This window comes from Alexandromys fortis, unplaced genomic scaffold (assembly GCF_014885135.2).
Source record: "Alexandromys fortis isolate MF-2015 unplaced genomic scaffold, M_Fortis_MF-2015_v1.1 scaffold_235, whole genome shotgun sequence".
Taxonomy (NCBI): domain Eukaryota; kingdom Metazoa; phylum Chordata; class Mammalia; order Rodentia; family Cricetidae; genus Alexandromys; species Alexandromys fortis.
In genome coordinates this window covers 226040-245327 of record NW_026068114.1, presented here as the reverse complement: position 1 = coordinate 245327, position 19288 = coordinate 226040, and the positions used below count along the sequence as shown (strand labels likewise).

At 44.2% G+C, this 19288-nt stretch overlaps 2 protein-coding genes and 1 non-coding gene across 5 annotated transcripts in view; 2 read left to right on the top strand and 1 right to left on the bottom strand.

Moving 5' to 3' along the window:
• The window catches only part of Rnf115 (ring finger protein 115), a 79050-nt gene extending 66224 nt beyond the window's left edge, over positions 1-12826 (bottom strand). Inside the window, exon 1 of the mRNA XM_050124758.1 lies at positions 12574-12826. Within this exon, the coding sequence (XP_049980715.1) occupies positions 12574-12675 (102 nt within the window). The 5' untranslated portion in view covers positions 12676-12826. The remainder of the gene's footprint in view (positions 1-12573) is intronic.
• Positions 12827-12993: 167 nt separating this feature from the next.
• The window catches only part of Polr3c (RNA polymerase III subunit C), a 22437-nt gene continuing 16142 nt past the window's right edge, over positions 12994-19288 (top strand). Inside the window, exons 1-5 of one of the 3 annotated variants that reach the window (XM_050124757.1) lie at positions 12994-13139; positions 14476-14641; positions 15635-15890; positions 15988-16173; positions 18210-18295. In XM_050124757.1, coding sequence (XP_049980714.1) covers positions 14495-14641; positions 15635-15890; positions 15988-16173; positions 18210-18295 — 675 coding nt within the window. In that variant the 5' untranslated portion in view covers positions 12994-13139; positions 14476-14494. Of the gene's footprint in view, positions 13352-14475; positions 14642-15634; positions 15891-15987; positions 16174-18209; positions 18296-19288 lie in introns of all 3 variants that reach the window. The other 2 variants (XM_050124755.1, XM_050124756.1) reach the window with 2 other exon arrangements.
• Positions 15274-15409, top strand: LOC126490126 (small nucleolar RNA SNORA5). Its single transcript, XR_007589117.1, has one exon. It is a non-coding gene; the product is annotated as a small nucleolar RNA SNORA5 (small nucleolar RNA).

Sequence of the window (19288 nt, the reverse complement as noted above, 5' to 3'; positions counted from 1 at the left end):
CTGAGACCTCAAGAACAATGGCAACGGGTTTTTGATTCTACTGGACCTATTGGTTTCGTGGGAGCCTAGGCAGTTTCGTGGATGCTCACCTTACTAGACCTGGATGGAGGTGGGTGGTCCTTGGACTTCCCACAGGGCAGAGAACCCTGATTGCTTTTTGGGCTGACGAGGGAGGGGGACTTGATTGGGGGAGGGGGAGGGAAAGGGGAGGCGGCGGTGGGGAAGAGACAGAAATCTTTAATAAATAAATAAATTAAAGCCATAGGCCACACCTGAGATGGGTCACTTACCCTGCCAGACACGCTGTCACTAACCTAACAAAAGGTCAGGATGTTGTTTCGCTCCTTTCTTTGTAATTTGGAGGAAGCCTGATAGAAATGCTGATTCAAGCCTATGCTAGTTTACAGAGCAGAGAGGTAGATGCAGAGGTGACTGAAAGCCATTCATCTGGTTACCTAGGAAACAGAATGCTAATGTATTTCCTATCGGTTAAGTTTTGGTATAAAGACTTGTTTGGAGAATAAAATGAGAAGAATTCTTCAGCATGTGAACTCAGGATATCATGAGGGATCACGGAGAATCTCCCTCCCGATAAAGTCATGTGAATTGTGTCTTTTTTCCTGCACCTCCACGCCGGTCCAGAGACAGTTTATGTTGGGGTCTGGTCAAGAAAAATAAAATTAGGGTCCAGGAAAGAACCGGACCCCCGACACCACCTTATAGAATTGGCTCCCCATATTTGGGAAAGCTCACCCACCCCTTACCATGGGCACCTGAGTGGAACGGTTCCAGTAGCCCTGGACTGACCAACTCAGCTGCCACCCAGGCACACATCCAGAACTCTGGGTTGGCACTACCCAACATCTACCTGATCTACAACCTGCTGGAGTGTGTGAAGGGACTGGTCCTGAGGAAGCACAGCCATAGGATCTCCATGACTCAGGCAACAGCAGGATACTGGGAAGGAATGTGAGTGGGGGTCCAGTATTGATGGTTACCAAAGTCAGAGGCCTTGAACCTGACCAACAACTTGTAACACAGCAAACATTTGCAAGGAAAGCTGCTTGGACAAAGGGTCTACTGCACGGTACACAGCAGCAGCTCCCAGTCCCTCTGAGATAAATGAAAGGGGGGGGGAGGGGCAGAGAGACGGAGGAGCAAACTTTTTCTTTTTTTTATTTTTATTATTTACTTTTATTCTTTTTTAGCTTTTCTACAAGGGTGAGGGGTGAATACAGAGAGACTGGGATTGGGGTGCATGACGTGAAATTCCCAAAGAACCAATAATTAATAGACAGATAGATAGACAGACAGACAGGCAGACAGAGAGTTGCAGATTTACAACAAGTCTGATAGGGTGTGGGTTGTTTTTGTTTTTGGAGGACACACACATCCACACAGTCACTGCTTTTATTTATGGAGTTTAGCACTATGAAGTTAACTAGCAGTTATTAATAACAGTATAGACACTACTAAACTAACAGTAGTAAAACAGTTTCTGCCTTTTTTCAGTGACTTTATTAGAGCCTGCTGTATTCCAGGCTTATTCTGATACATGAACTCATAAGCATTCACAATTCCAGTTCCCAAGGTCCAGTTCCAGGGGATCTGATACCCTCTTCTGACCTCTGAGAGCAACATATGCATGGTGCACATGCATACATTACACTCATACATATAAAATAGAAAAATCTATAATAAAAAAACAAGAGTGCCACCCCCCCTCCACACACACACACACACACACACACACACACACACACACACACGGGGCGGGAGGAATTTAGGCATTCTAGGTCAGCCAGGTAAATAGCAAGGTATAACTCAAAACCAAAGATAACTCTATACATCACAGAGCAATGAGCAGTGCTGTATCTGTCTAGACGGAGCATTTCTCTTACTGGTCTTTTGTTTTGTTTTGATGATTTGGTTTATTGTAACAGGGTCTCCTTATGTAACCCAGGCTGACCTCAAATTCTTAGTCCTCCAACCTACACATCTGTGTTACTCAGAGTTCTCCCATCACACCCTCCAAAGTATCGGGGCTTTAGTGCTGGGACTGATAGACATGTGCCACTGCATTTAGTTTTAATATGTTTTCAAGAGAGACAAAACTAGCTGGTCCCTTTGGGGAATAAAAGGCCCAAAGATATACTTCACATAAGAAAAATATTTCTGATTTAAAATCAGCAGATCTGACAAACTTCAGGCTCATACATATGTATCCAGCGACTACTAAGTAACTTGAACTATTGCGCTGGTGAGATGGCTCATGGGTAAAAACACTTGCCACCAAGTCACATGATATGAGTTCTACCTCTCATGGTGAAAGAAGAGAACCAATTCCTCCTACAAGTTATCCTCAGACTGCAATAATTGTGCCACGACACGTATTTGTGCGCGCACACATATGAACACACTTGTGTGTGTTTAAATTTTTTTTATTGATATTTATTGAGCTCTACATTTTTCTCTGCTCCCCTCCCTGCCTCTCCTCTCCCCCCTTCAGCCCTCCCCCAAGGTCCCCATGCTCCCAATTTACTCAGGAGATCTTGTCTTTTTATACTTTCTACTTCCCATGTAGATTAGATCTATATAAGTCTCTCTTAGTGTCCGCATTGTTGTCTAAGTTCTCTGGGATTGTAGGCTGGCTTTCTTTGCTTTATGTTTAAAAACCACCTATGAGTGAGTACATGTGATAATTGTCTTTCTGTGTCTGGGTTACCTCACTCAAAATAATGTTTTCTAGCTCCATCCATTTTCCTACAAAATTCAAGCTGTCGTTATTTTCTTCTGCTGTGTAGTACTCCACTGTATAAATGTACCACATTTTTTTTATCCATTCTTTGGTCGAGGGGCATTTAGGTTGTTCAGAGTTTCTGGCTATGACAAACAAAGCTGCTATGAACATAGTTGAGCACATGTCCTTGTGGCACGATTGAGCATCCTTTGGATATATACCCAAAAGTGGTATTACTGGGTCTTGAGGAAGGTTGTTTCCTAATTTTCTGAGATATCACCACACTGACATCCAAAGGGGTTGTACCAGCTCGCATTCCCACCAGCAATGCAGAAGTGTTCCCATTTCCCCGCCACAATCTCTCCAGCATAAGTTGTCATCAGTGTTTTTGATCTTGGTCATTCTTACAGGTGTAAGATGAAATCTCAGCATTGTTTTGATTTGCATTTCTCTGATGACAAAGGATGTTGAACATTTCTTTAAGTTTCTTTCAGCCATTTTAGATTCCTCTGTTGAGAGTTCTCTGTTTAGATCTGTAATTCATTTTTTTATTGGATTATGTGATCTTTTGGTGTCCAATTTCTTGAGTTCTTTGTATATATTGGAGATCAGACCTCTGTGTGATGTGAACACACACTTTTATGTGTATAAAAGTAAATGTAATTTTAAAAGCTGAATTACTAACAAATAAAAAAATAAATTAACCTTTTTTGGTTTTTGCTTGTTTGTTTTTCAAAACAAAGTTTTTCTATGTAAGAGTCCTGGTTGTCCTAGAACTCTCTTTGTAGACCAGGCTGGCCTCAAACTTAGATCCTCCTGCCTCTGCCTCCCAAAGTGCTAGGATTAAAGGTGTACACCACCACCACCCAGCAAAGAAAAAAATTAAATAAAATTTTCAGCAGCTAACTTAAATATATGATTTGTCTTTTGTTTTTGTTTGTTTGTTTGTTTTGAGGGGAGTTTAGATTTGTTTTGTTTTTTTTTTTTTTTAATTTTGAGACAGTGTTTCTCTGTATAGCTTTGAAGCTTGTCCTCCTGGAACTCGCTCTGTAGACCAGATTAACCTCAAACTCACAAAGATCCGCCTGCCTCTGCCTCCAGGGTGCTAGGATTAAAGGCCATCACCACTCAGCAAACTTAAAATATTTGAAACTCTAAAAACAATCTAAAGTATTTTTACTTTAATAAAGGTCCCCTCTCTCTTTCTTTCCTTTTAAAGCTCTCTTTATCTACAGTGTTCAATCAGGATCACACTGCTCCATTCCTAAGAGACCCTTCTCTCTGGGCACTGGGCAGGTAGGCAGCACTTTTAAGTGCTTTCTAACTCTGTCAGGATTGCTTCTAGAATTTGTAAATTCGGTAAGTTATAAGCACACTCCTTCTTATGTTTGATTTCCTGCAAATAAGCAATAACACTAGGGATAGGACAATCTCATTCACTAATTAGTCATTCTTACTACTCTTGCTGCCCAAATTGCCTTGAGCACTGTCTGTCAAACAGTACTTTGACTGATGATTGGGTCAAAAACGTGGGCACTAATGACTGTGATCCGTGCTGAAAGAAAGGTGAGATCTGTCAAACAAACAGCTGTGACTGGTAAAACCATTTCCTAGACTACATACAAGCTCACTCTAGTGTTCCAATATTAGATCTAAAAATTAGCTCTATTGATTGGTGCAAGCTCAGCTGCAAATGGGAAAGCAGCAGAGGCAAGCAGCAATGGACAAAACCAATCGCTGGGTACAGTGAGAGCTGCCTAGTGCTTGGCAGCTGCACCAACACAATTGGCACCAAGCCTGAAGTACAGCTTGTACCTACGTGGTGCCTGTACCCCCAGGTTGACCTTGACCTTAACCTCTGAGCTCCAAGCAGCTTCTGATCTCCAAAGCTGGGTTCCTAAACAAGCTGCTTGTAATAGGACCTCATCTGGTTTCTGAGTAGACTGAGTCTGGCTCTCCAGTGCAAAGCACCCAAAACCACTTGATGGCTGAAGAAACAGAAGAGACAGAGGCCCTGGCAAAGAACTCCCTGCTTGTGGAGATATCAGAACCACCCACTAGCTGTACCCACAGACCTGCATCCATAATGTGCTGCCCATGGGATTCTGTCTGGAATCCCATTCACTTACCAGGATCCTGCCCTGACAGGAGGGTATACCTGCACCTAAACAATCTTGTTTGTACCAGGTTCCTAGACAGAGCCTCCGTATATATCCAGGGCTCCCTTCATGTACCCTGCTTACCTAATGCTGTCTCAATAGAAGCTAATGCCTGAAGTCCTTCTGGCAACAGTCACTGGCAACTGAACAATTTAAGAGCAGTCAAGGCAGAAGGAAGGGAAGACGAAGATCACAGGAGAGTAGGAGCAAACAATGCTATTAAGGAAGCAGAAAAGTTCTAGAGAGCTGGGAAAGTGTTCAGGGCCAAGGGTTTCAGACACCAACCTGAGTTCTATAACAAAGGATGTCCACTAAGAGCCAAGGATTCCGATACCCAAACCAGCATGGGGACCTGTAGTACTGGCGGTGGCACTTGTCAGCACTTCCGTCTAAGGACTACCACCACTTGCGGCTATCTATCAGACACTTTGGGAATACAAAAGCTGCTGGAGCTACCTGACTCTCGGGGTTACCATCCAGGTAGAGGACAGACCCCCTCAGCAGCTTCTAACTCCAGCTTCTAATGGGTATCCTTAAATTCACTTTATATCCCAGAAAGGATAAGTGTTAGAAGGAACACAGATAACTTCAATTCGCCCACTCAATGAAGAGTTTAAAGAAACTAACAGCTCATGAATGTGATCATCTTTGCATATGAAACACCTCAAAAGTGTGCAAGAGAGACAAAAGAGAACAATACCAGGGTGAGTTATGGAAAAAGTTAGGATTGTTACATCTTTCCTTTTGTTTTCAGACTGAAATCCCAACTGTTTTTACTAAATTACATACACTGTTACTAAATTTCCAACCAACAAAAATATTGGATACTTTTAGGTTACAGAGTGTAACCTTAGGTGAGTAATCTAATGCCTGTGGTCTCACTAACCACAGAGAAAGTGAGCCCAAAAGATCTGCTCTGATGAAATGGCAGCTACCAGCTACCCAACTCTCGTCCCTGTTCTAAACAATCCCTTCCCATGAGGGTTTTGGCTAAAATTATACTGTCTCAATTATCTTCCTGAAAATTCTCAGATCAAGATCCCAAAGTTAGAAATTAAAAATTACCCTGGAACAAAACCTTAAGCACCACTAGCACACAAAGACAATGCCCACGGATTCATCCTTTTGTTCATTACCAGGGTTTTTCACAACCTCAGCATTCTTGACATTGGGCCTACAGCAGGTTTACTTACCAAACGACAGCTGCCATCCTCCCTCAGCCCCCCCTGCTGTAAAATCAAAAATGTCTACAGATTGCAAAATGATCCCTGAAGAACAAATGACCCCCAAACTCCACTGTGCTATATCTTTCCTTTATTTCTTAGAACTAAGCTGTGAAAAGATAAAATGCACACTTATTATTAAGATCCTTCTAATTTGGGCTGGAGAGACGGCTCAGTGGTTAAGAGCACTGTCTGCTCTTCCAGAGGTCCTGAGTTCAATTCCCAGCAACCACACAGTGGCTCCAAACCATCTGTAATGAGATCTGGCGCCCTCCTCTGGCGTGTGGGTATACATGGAGGCAGAAAGTTGTATACATAATAAATAAATAAATCTTTAAAAAAAATCCTTCTAATTTGATTATCCAGAAAAAGAAATAACCCAGCTCTCCTCACAAGCTGGCTGCATGAACCTGAACAAAAATAAAGGTCATTAAAAAGTCACCTAAACATAAAGAAACACAAAGTGTTAGTTAGCATCCTGTCAGCATTTATGCTCCCAAAGGACTTTGCCTGCAATAAGCTTAAGGGGTTTTTGTCCTTCCTCATACTGAGAAAGTCCTACAAAATTCCCTAATATATACATATGTGCTAATCTGAATTTTGAGGCTATAACTAACCTCCCACCCTTAAAAATACAAATCTGCTAGGCATGGCAGTTAATATCTGTAATCCTAATACTAAAGACTGTCAAGAGTTCAAGGCGGCCTAAGATCCATACTGACATAACGAGTTTTGGACCAACCTGGACTACAGAGTCAAACACTGTTTGAAATAAGTAGAATGTATCTCACATCTCTAATTCCAACACCCAGCACTAGGACCTGAAGGTCAAGGTTATCCAGAGTTACAGAGTCAGTTTGAAGCCACACAAGCCTGATGATCAGAATTCAATCCCTGAAACCCACAGTAGAATGAGAGAACTAGCTCCCGAAAGTTGTCTGCAAACCTTCACACAGGTGCCAAGATGTGCATGCCCATATACATATCTCTCTCTCTCTCATACACACAAGATAAATACATTTTTAAATAAAATAAAACAATGTTATTTCTTGATCTTACATGAAACACTAGCTGACACTTTGTAGTCAAGCACAGTACTGTATTTTATATCACTAGAACTTTTTTTGGGGGGGCGGGTCGGGGCTGGGACAGGATCAGGATCACAGGTCCCAGGCTGGCCTTGAACTCATATATAGCAGATTGACTTCCTAATCCTCCTGTTCTACCACCAAGTGCTGGGATTACAGACGGGTGCAGCACAAAACCCAACTAAAGTTACTAGGGATTGGAACCAAAGCCTTTCACATGCAAGGCAGCTCTGCCACTGAGCCACATCCCCAAACCCCATTATAGCTTCTTAAAGATCTCAAAAGAGCATAGTGTGGTAGTGGTGGTAGTACTTCTCTAATTCAAGCAGGTAGTACTTCTCTAATTCTCTAATTCTAATAAGAGAATCAGGAATTCCAAGCCACCCTCCACTACACAGTGAATTTGGAAGCAGCCTAGCTACGTGAAACCCTCTCTCAAAAAAACCAAACTATAGGTCAGCAAGATTGTTCAAAGTACAAAGGTACTTGCCACCAAGGCTGACAACCTGAGATCAATCCCCAGGACCTGTAAAACAGAAGGAGAAAACCAACTCCTACAAGTTGTCCTCTGATCTCCACACATGTGTCATGGCATAAGCACAGATACACACACACACACACACACACACACACACACATGGCATGAGCACACTGATACACACACATACACAAAATAAACAAATTTAAAGCAATTTTTAAACAAAACATAAAAAAGTTCTCAAAACATCATTATCCCTCATTCAGTCAAAATTATTTAACTGATAGATACTAATCATCTAGACATTACAGATATTAAGTCAGAGATAACAGAGTAAGGTAATTTAATAATTAGCATCTTTGAAACATCTCAAATCGTTAATTTTTCCTCCGGTTTAATAGTATAAATTCTTGAAGAAACCTACCACTTAGCTACCTTTATTACAAGATATCAGAATGTTTTCCTACATTAGAACTATTATAATTACACACAATGATTAATACCTGCCCTGTAAGTAGCTGGTAAAGAGCCAAATGAGATAACATTACTTACTTAAAAGAAGGAAATTTATTAGATCAAAGAAGATGGCATAACAAAGAACTATGAAGTGAGAAACCCACCAGTCCCTTTCGGCTGAGCCAGGGGTAAGCAGTCTTTAACTAGACTTATCTGTCATCTGGATTTGAGAAATGCCCCGATTTCCATGAAACACTTAAGAACCACACAAGTCTTATCAATATCCAAAGCAGGCAACTCTACTATATAATTATCACTACCAAATTCAACCTTATAAAACTTCTGTTTAAAGGAGATTAGGGGAGGGTGGTAGAATGTGGGGACAGAGCATACAGCCCTCTGTGGGATTTTGTCCAGTCATCATTTCTTCTCTTTTTTTTTTTTAATTTATTTTATGTGCACTGGTGTAAAGGTGTCAGATCCCCTGGAATTGGAGCTACAGACAGCTGTGATCATGTGGGTGCCGGGAACTGAACCCAGGTCCTCTGGAAGAGTATCTAGCAATCGCAACCACTGAGCCATCTCTCAAGGCCGTTATCCTTTCAATGTACTATAATTGCCATTAGTCGGGCTGGAGAGATGGCTCAGTGGTTAAGAACATTGCCTACTCTTCCAAAGGTCCTGAGTTCAATTCCCAGCAACCACATGGTGGCTCACAACCATCTGTAATGAGGTCTAGTGCCCTCTTCTGGCCAGCAGGCATACAGACAGAATGTTGTATACAAAATAAATAAATTTAAAAAAAAATTAAAAATATAATTGCCATTAGTTTCAGCCCCACCTTGTCTCTAACAGTCAGCAGATAAAGTAAAAGAGGAAGCTNCATTGAAAAAAAAAAGAATGCTAGGCTATGGTGCCCCATGCTTTTGATGCCAGCATTCAGGAGGCAGAGGCAGATAAATCTCTTGAGTTCAAGGCCAGCCTGGTCCACCTAATGAGTACCAGAACAGCCAGAGATACAGAGAAACCTGGGGGGGGGGGGGGGGGGGGCTTCTTCTAGACACTTCCTTCACAAGGTAGGAGAGGACTGGCTGACAAAAGTTGTCCTCTGATCTTCAACCTGGCACCATGGTGCCCAAATAAGCAAGATAATAAAAACTGAAAAGTGTGATAATAAAATTGAAAACTTTTCTATGTTAAACTCAATTAATAGTTTGATTTTGCCATTCCACAACGTATATCAAATATCATGTACCCCATAACTACAATTTTGTCAGCTAAAGACAACAAAGATTTACTCAATAGTCCAATAGTCTCCTTTCTTCCTCACCCCATACTTTTTTTTTTTTTTTTTTTTTTTGGTTTTTCGAGACAGGGTTTCTCTGTGGTTTTGGAGCCTGTCCTGGAACAGGCTTTTGTAGACCAGGCTGGTCTCAAACTCACAGAGATTCGCCTGCCTCAGACTCCCAAGTGCTGGGATTAAAGGCCTGTGCCACCACAGCCCAGCCTCACCCCATACTTTCATGTGTTATCTTCCAGTCTTGCATATTCTCAAGCTGAATTTGACCTGTCCCTCAAAACTCATCTGTATAGTCCTTCAATGACACCAATGCAACCTTATCTTCCTCTCTAAATCTGTCCTCGTTTGCTTTGCTGTTGTGCATTATATGACCTTTCCATGAATCCCTGACTTCAGATAGACAATACAAGACAGTTCCATTAAGAAACAAGTTGCTAGCCTGGTGGTAGCACATGACTTTAAACCCACCTCTCAGGAGGCAGAGGCAGGTGGATGTCTGAGTTAGAGGATAGCTAGGTCTACAGAGCAAGTTCCAAGACAGCCAGAGCTACACAGAGAAACCCTGTCTCCAAAAACAAAAAAATGAAAACAACAACAACAAAAGAATCACGTTGCTGAGTTGGGGGTGAAAGGGTGTTGCCTGTAATCCCAGTAACAGGAGGCTTAGGCAGAGAGTTCTTGAGTTCAAAACTAGCCAGAGCTATCTATATAAGAAGAAATAAATAAATACCTTAAGACAGTTCAGTAGTAAACACTTACCTGCCTAGCATGTATAAAGGTCTGATTCAGTCCTCAAGACCACAATGCACTTTAGTTTATCTAAGTAAACTCCGCAAAGGTTGCACATGCATGAAAACACTCTAATTCTCAGAATGTGTCCCCATCCTTAAGCAATGCATGACTGCTAATATTTCCATGTTTGCCTTAGCTTTCAAAAAAAAAAAAAAAAGCTGTGGTCCTTAAGAACAAGAACCACACATGCTTTCACCTCACCTCTAGGGCATCCAGCAGAGAACACTGTATGCAGGCAGCATTTGGTTATATTAAACACTGATAAGCTTCAATTTACAAGTCAGGTCTAACAAGCAATAAATCAGAGTAAAAAGACCAACAAACATTATCATGCATCTAACTAATGCTTACAAAAAATACCTAAAAAGCTTTTAAATCATCCCTTTGAAGTAAAGACTTCGGGTAATCAAAAGAAAGACATTTAGATAGTATGTCTTCTCACTCTGAAAGGCAAATTGGTGAATGCACTTACAGATCCAAAGGCTAACGTTGTAATGTCTTAACAAGGCATCAATCACATTCAATAACATGTCATCAGTATTACACAGTGGCTGAATTCCAGACTCCTTCTCTGTAGTAAGAGTTCTAGTATCTGCCGGGAAAAATAAGATATCCATTCTTTCCCAAATTGAAATACGGCAGACAGCACATCAGCATACAGCAAAGGCAGCAAGTGAAACCAGTCAGCATTAGACATAGCTAATTATGAAGTTGGGGGTGGAACAAACAGGACAGGAAATGTCTTCGTTGACTCAATAGCACAACTTTTTTTTTTTTTCGGTTTTTCGAGACAGGGTTTCTCTGTGGCTTTGGAGCCTGTTCTGGAACTAGCTCTTGTAGACCAGGCTGGTAATAGCACAACTTTTAAGTGAAGTCCTTATTCACTGGACTCCATTTGTGCTAATAATACAGAAACAAACTTAGTAAAGCCAGATGCAGTGGTGCACACTTTTAATCCCAGCACTTGGTAGGCAGAGACAGGTGGATCCCTGGGAGTTAGAGGCCAGCCTGATCTGAATATCAAGTTCCAGGGCAGGGAGAACTACATGGTAAAACCCTGATGCAAAAAGCAAACAAACAAAGAGTGTACTCAAGACACCATAAATATAGCCACCCGTTTTAAGAAGAAACCTCGACAACCCTCCCAAAGAAAAAAGAACTATAATTCTTACAAAGACAATTAGTCAAAAGCATGATTAACACCTTGCCAGTCTCTCCACAGTACTACCACTCAAAGGAGCTTCTGGTTTGTGGGTGCTGGCTCGGGCTAGCATGCTGCAGATGCGTTTTCTTCTCAAACCGTAGCCTGACCTCTCTATTGGCTGACAGCCTGGCAGAAACCAGTGAGAACCAGTTTTGTTTGTTTGTTTGTTTTTCTTCATTTTTCGAGACAGGGTTTCTCTGTAGCACTGGAGCCTGTCCTAGAACTCGCTCTGTAGAACAGGCTCGAACTCACAGAGATCCGCCTGCCTCTGCCTCCCGAGTGCTGGGATTAAAGGCGTGCGCCACTACCGCCCGGCTGAGAACCAATTTTATAGCAGAGGAAAGCAGCCCCAGCATTATGTTCTGTGTTTTTTTTCTGAACAGAAAGGATGAAGAGGTGGGCTGGGGAAGTGGAGCTAAAGACACTGGCAGCGTGACATCTAAAATAAACTAAGTTGAAACAGTACGTCCTGCTTTCTTCCTAAAGCCATTTCCTTCAATAGCAACAGGGAGCGCAGACGGTCTGCAAGTCATTAGTACAGCGCTATTTTCACTTTCACAAGAACCCACAGAACCATTGAAGAACACAATCTCCCTCTTCCCCGCTCCCTTCCAAACCTCCTCTTTCCGCACTTCGCTGCCACCTATTAGGGAGTCCTCGGCGGTCCGCTATTTTGTCTCACTGAGGATGCCGGAAGGGGGAGGATCTGGTTGAGAAGTAGTGGGGAAAGAGGGAGAAGAAGGTGAGACGCAACCACGAAAAGAGTACAGGGAGGGGGGGGGGATAGGTCATCGCGGAAAGGAGACAGAGGAGGGGAGCGCAAACAAACGGAGCGGAGACTTAACGGAGAATTCACCGGGGAAGACAAAAAGATGGGGGTGGTGTTGAAGGGCGGAAGCGAAATGAGAGGGGCAGGTTGGAGCGGCCGCGGAAATGAGGGCTAGGCAGGAGTGACCGACCGGGGCCCTGACGCCTAGCATTTGCTGCCGGTGCAAGGCGACAGCGGGCAGCAGGTACCGAGGACACCGGTGTCAGGGGAATCACGGGTCTGCAAGGCAGCCGAGACCCAGTTTCCAGCCTACGGGGCCAAGGATCTACGCGTCGCCCGAGGGCAGGACACACGGGGCTCTTACCGGTAGTTTGGGGCTGACCTCGCCCTTACAAAAGTGGCAGAAGAAACGGTGCGCGGCGACAGCGGAGCCCGCGTCCGCCCCCGCTGCCGAGGCCTCCGCCATGTTTCGCCTCCGCCGCGGATGTCCGAAAGGGCGGCCGGCGGTCCCTCCCCAGGCCGCTACCTCCCGGGCTGCGGTCGCCGCCGCCGTCGTCGCCGCCTCCTCTGTGCGGCCGGCCGCTCCTGGGCCCGCAAGGGTCACGTGAGTCCGCCCAGCCCCGAGAGACCCGCCCGCCAGCGGCCGCGCGACCCGAGGCCCGCCTCCCGGCTCCAGAGCCAGAGGAGAGCCCGCCCGCCGGCACCTCAGACAGCCCCTGGCCGGTCCTCCAGCCTTCCACCGAGAGTAAGGAGAGAGCGTCCCCGGAAACCACCGACACCGTCGGCTAGAGCGGCCCGTGCGCGCAGCGCTTCCGCGTCCGCCTCGATGGTGCTCTACTTTCGAGAAGGGGCGGCGGGCTGGCCCCGAGCTTAGGCTGCTGGTCTCCGGAGGATAACATTTGGAGCTTCTAAATTAGCACTGACCCTGAGGTTAGTGAAAAACGACCCCGGAATGTGGAGGCCCTGACTCAGGGCCAAGAAGCGAAGTCCGGAACAGGAACTCGCATGAAGGGAAAGGAGCCAGGCGCCTTGAAACGCTTTTCAAGGATGGCATCTGATGTGGGGATGTTGCTCCAAAGACGAGTGGATAAGTGAAATATAGCCTCCTCTGCGACAACGTGGCAAGAGGGACAAAGACTTAGGTACTAAAGCGTTGGAGAGATAGATGAATAATGGCAGGAATAACTTGTGATAGGGAGGTAATTTTTAAATCAGCTCCATCCATTTCTGCTTGTGTCCCATTTGTCACAGAGTAGAAATTTAACATGGTTCTCAAGGGAACATAATTTCTCCTAATTGAAACACCCTGTTGAGAAGCTCTTCTTTACTTGCTGGCTTCTAAATTGAGGTTTATGGCTAGGGAATGATACTTTGTACTCCTACGGAGCTATGGGCCATAGTTATTTGTATCTATGACAGATTGCAAGTCATTTGCACACACACACACAAACACACACCTTTTTTTTTTTAGTGGTCTTACTCTCTGGACCAAGTTTGTTTGGTATTCATTATGTAGCCCACGTGAGCCTTGATTACAAATGTGAGTCCCCATACCTAGATAAATCCAATCTTTAAAGATTATTGAAACCACATATAATCCCATAAAAGTAAATAAAATAGAGGAAAATGGCCTTTTTTTTTTTGAGACAGGGTCTCACGTAGCGAGGCTGGCATGGGACTCAGTGTGTAACCTTGAACCCCTGACCCTCCTGCCTTCACCTCTCAAGTGTACAACTACAGGCTTGCACCACCATACCTGACTTTAGAAAATACATTTGATGTTTAGTTTTTCCAGTCTTTTGTTTTGGTGGGTGGGCGTATCACCCACCAGAGTCTCACTGTCCAGCACAAGCTGACTTTGAACTCACTTTGTATCCCAGGTTGGCCTGGAACTATTGATCATTTTGTTTCTGCCTCCTGAGTGCTAGAATTGCAGACAGTGTACACCATCATACCCGGCCATCACAATACTTCTATTACTACACATTACAAGTAATGGTATGCTACTTATAGTGTGCAAAGTCATTTTAAATATTGGTGTAGTGTATACTCATTTAATTTATTGACAGATGCTGGGCTGTTTTAGTATACAGTGCCAGTATTATGAAGAGAACAAATGGCATGTTTTTTATTATTATTATTTCCATGGAATAAAGGAACCCAAATTAAAGCATTAAAGCAAATATAGGCAAGATTTTAAGGTTTTGATGTGTATTGTCAAGTTGCCTTCTAGAAAAAAAAAATGTGAATTTATATCGTTTCCTAGTTCTGAAGCTCCAGGCACAATGACTCAAGCAGAAATTAAACTGTGCTCTTTATTGCTGCAAGAGCATTTTGGTGAGATTGTTGAAAAAATTGGAGTCCACCTAATCAGAACCGGCAGCCAACCTCTTAGAGTAATTGCCCATGACACGAAAACATCCCTGGACCAGGTATGTTTAGAGAATATCAGTTTGCTCCCTTTTGCTTCTTTAATTCATTTCCTTCAGCCACCTTTTAACAGTGGTACTCCTTCCCCTAGAAAATAGAAATAAAAAATCCTGCCCTATGATCAGAATCACCATTGGGTGGGGTGGGGGTGTGGTATTGTACTTAGGCCCCAGAGTGCTGTTCCTCAGAGTGTCCTTAGCTCGTGTTTGCTGTCCCCACGTCACACTCATTCATTCACAGTAAGTCTACTAATCTGGCACTGTCTTTGAGGAATAAAAATGATAGGCAAAACAGGTCAATTGTGGCGTGAAAGATTTTTGTCGTGGTCCTGGCTGAGGAGGTAGCTCAGTTGGTGGAGTGACTTCATAGCATGTAGTATGTTCTGGTTTGATCGCCAACACTTTATAAAACTGGGTGTGGTGATTTTTGTTTAAGATCCCAGCACTTGAAAGGTGAAAGCTCAAGGTCATCCGGGCTACCTTGAGCTCCGTGAGACCCTGATTCAAAATGGAAAACTAGAAAGATAGAGATCAAGGATAAAATGGGCATCATAGCAAGGAATTCTCTTGCTCTCTTCCACTGACATTTGGTTCTTATTAACTTCATTGATACAAAGAAGAAGTAAGAGTCTATGTGCAGTCAAGTCAAATTCAGTCCCTGTCCTGTCATGGTGGGAACTGGCCCAGATGGCTGCCAAAACAAGTTCTGCAGCTCATGGGCCCTGGGTCCCCTGTCCTGGGACCTGAGGATAAGTTTGGCTGCAGATATTGTACTGTAGGCACAGGAGTCCTTGGTGCAGACAAGAGGCAGGTCCTGTTGGGATGGGTCTGTGTTGTTTCAACTCAGACCGAGTTGCTTTTAAAAATAAGCCCAAAAAGATTCAGTAAATTCTTGGCTAGTGATCAGATGCTTCCTAAGCTGTCGGGAGTGGGCGGTATTGCCAGCGGTCATGAGCTACATAGCTCTAGGTCTTTCTTTCTTTGTGTCCCATCTAGGTGAAAAAAGCACTTTGTGTCCTCATCCACCATAACCTGGTGATCTATCGTGTGCATAAGCGCAGTGTGGTGGAGTATGAAGCCCAGTGTAGCCGGGTGTTGCGAATGCTTCGGTATCCCCGGTACATCTATACTACCAAAACGCTGTACAGTGACACCGGCGAGCTGATTGTTGAGGAGCTCCTGTTGAATGGCAAAATGACAATGTCAGCTGTGGTGAAGAAAGTAGCAGACCGACTCACGGAGACCATGGAGGGTCAGTACTGTGTCTACAGCTCTGAGCGAAAGCCTAGGTTGGCTGGCAGCGCCGTCCTCTTAGGCCTTCTCACCTGCCTCTTTCCTCTGTCTTACAGATGGCAAGACCATGGACTACGCCGAGGTATCAAATGCGTTTGTGCGACTGGCAGATACTCACTTTGTACAGCGCTGTCCTCTGGTTCCTGCCCCTGACAGTTCTGACCCTGAGCCACCACCACCTGCCCCGACTCTTGTCATTAATGAGAAGGACATGTACCTAGTTCCTAAACTGAGCTTGATAGGTAAGGAATTTCCATCCTTGAACTGTGTTTTGCCCTAATTGTGGCTTCTTCTTGACTGATTTTTTTTTATGTGAATGAACATGTGATTGTTGACCAGGTGCTTGCTGTGTGCCAGTCGCTGTCGTATGTAATAATGGAAAACCCCTGTTCCTTTCTGAGAAGACATTATCAGTCACAGAGATAGGTTATACACCGTGATGAGGGCTATGGAGAAGCTGGGTATGGAGGAACTGATTTGTGAAGTGGGTAAAAGTTAGGCTTTTCTGAGAAAGTGGAATTTGATTTGGGTCTTGAAGAAGTAGGCCCTACTGAGGCGACAGAAGATGATTTTATTTTGGTTTTTGTTTAGTTTGGTTTGGTTTGGTTTTTCAAGACAGGGTTTCTCTGTCGCTTTTTAGCCTGTCCTGGAACTCTTTCTGTAGACCAGGCTGGCCTCAAACTCACAGAGATCCTCCTGCCTCTGCCTCCCAAGTGCTGGGATTAAAGGCGTGTGCCTCCACTGCCTGGCGAAGGTGAGTATTTTTAAGACTAGTGTATAATAAGAAAAAGAAACCGAGCATTAGAGAAAGTGAAAGGTCAGTGTTGAAGCAAAGCGAGCAAAGTTCAGAGAAGCTTGAGAGAAGGCGAGAACGTGGGGGAACTAGATAAACCCGGCATTGTAAAGTGTCTGAGCTTTAACCTAAGAGCAAAGGGAGACTACTCAGGTTTTAAGCAGGAACATGACATGATCTGACTTACATTGTAACTGTCTAATAAAGACTGAAAGGATAGGGCAAAGGTAAGTGAGGCAGACTAACGAAAGATAGATATAGAAGCTGTAAGAAGACAAGTATCGCCAGGCAGTGGTGGCACACACCTTTAATTCCAGTACTCGGGGAAACAGAGGCAGAGGGATCTCTGTGAGGTCAAGGCCAATTCCAGGACAGCCAGGGCTGTTTCACAAAGAAACCCTGTCTCGAAAAAGCAAAAAAAGGAAAGTATCAAGAATGACATCTGTGAGCCAGGCAGCGGTGGCATATGCCTTTAATCCCAGCACTCGGGAGGCAGAGGCAGGCAGATCTCTGTGAGTTCGAGGCCAGCCTGGTCTACAGAGCTAGTTCCAGGACAGGCTCCAAAGCCACAGAGAAAACCCTGTCTCAAAAAACAAAAGCCGGGCGATGGTGGCATATGCCTTTAATCCCAGCACTCGGGAGGCAGAGGCAGGCAGATCTCTGTGAGTTCGAGGCCAGCCTGGTCTACAGAGCTAGTTCCAGGACAGGCTCCAAAGCCACAGAGAAACCCTTTCTCGAAAAACCGGAAAAAAAAAAAAAAAGAATGACATCTGTGTGCCTGACCTGCACCCGTGGGAGCATGATGGTACCTTTCACTGAAAGGACACATAGGAGGACAGGCAGTTTGATGGCAAAGACTATGCATTTTCTTTCTTGCTTTCTTCCTTTTTTTTCTTTCTTTTTTCTTTGAATAATTTATTTTTATTTCATGTGCATTGTTGTTTTACCTGCATGTATGTCTGTATGAGGGTGTCGAATCCCCTGGAACAGAAGTTAGATACAGACAATCGTGGGCTCCCTTGTGGGTACTGAGAATTAAACCCAGGTTCTCTGAAAGAACAGCCAGTGTTCTTAACCACTGAGCCATCTCTCCAGCCCCAGGATTTTTTTCTGGTTTTTTATTTTGGTTTGGTTTGGTTTTGGTTTTTGGCTTTTGGGTTTTTTTTTTTTTTTCTTTGTTTTTCCAGAGAGGGTCTCACTATGTAGCTCCAGCTGTCGTGGAACTCACTCTGTAGACCAGGCTGGCTGGAACTCAGAGATCCACCCACCTCTGCCTCCCCAATACCCAGCTATAAGACTGGATATTTTAAAACATACTGAGTTTCAGATAATACCCTCATTGATTTGAGTTTCTTACAGCTCCTTGGCCTCCTAAACAACTCTAACTTGAGGCAGCTACATACATCTTTGGGATAAAGAGGCACCGGCTTCATTTCCTATCATCATATGATATATAATCTAATCGTTCAGTATTTTATTTGGCAGGAAAAGGTAAGAGAAGGAGATCATCTGATGAAGATGCTACTGGAGAGCCCAAGGCCAAGAAACCAAAATACCCAGATAACAAAGAGGTAATGAGGCTTTCTGATTAGCTGTCCTCACCCTGAAGTCACCCAGAAACAGCCCTCGGATAACAAGCTCCAACAGAACCTAAATGTTTCTGGTTAAGAAGGAATAGGATTATGAACTTCAGTAAATGTTGGTCAGGAATAGACCAATAGAAGTGGAATTCTCCTACTACCTCTGCTTATTTCTCCCCTGCCCTCTTTTTACCAAGGAACAGTGAGAATGCCTGAGAGCGGGAGGGACTTCGTGGAAGGAATGTCCCATTCCCTTCTGAGGCTAACTTATTTCACTGCAAAATGGGACCAACTTACACAAAAGAGGAAGCAGGGCTAGTGTGGTATTTGCATCCCTTTAGCCCCAGCATTTGGGATGCAGAGCCAGGAGGATCTCTGTGAGTTCCAGGGCAGCCAGGGCTACCCAGGGAGACCTTGTCTCAAAAAGAGAAGAGAGACTTTGGCCAGGAATGTAGCCCAGTTGGTAGATAGCTTGCCTGGCATGAGTGAGGCCTGAATTTGATTCCCAGTACCATATAAAAGCAGAAGTGGTCCCCATTGTGATAACCATGCCTTTAATCACAGCACTTGGAAGGAGACCAGCAGATCTCTGTGAATTGGAAGCCAGTCTGGTCTACATAATGAGTTCCAGAACAGCCAGAGCTACACAGTGAGACCCTGTCTCAGATGAAACAAACCATAAGTGGTGGTGCACAACTATAATTCCAGCACTCAGAAGGTAGAGGCAAGAGAATCAGAAGTTTAGGGTTATCCCTGGCTACAAAGTAAGTCTAAGGCCAACCTGGGTTACATGAAACCCTGCCCCCCCCCCCCCCCCCCAAAAAAAAAAAACGAGAAAAGAGAACCTAGATAAAGTTCAAGATTTCAGTATGGCTGGGCAGTGGTGGCGCACGCCTTTAATCCCAGCACTCGGGAGGCAGAGGCAGGCGGATCTCTGGGAGTTCGAGGCCAGCCTGGTTTACAAGAGCTAGTTCCAGGACAGGC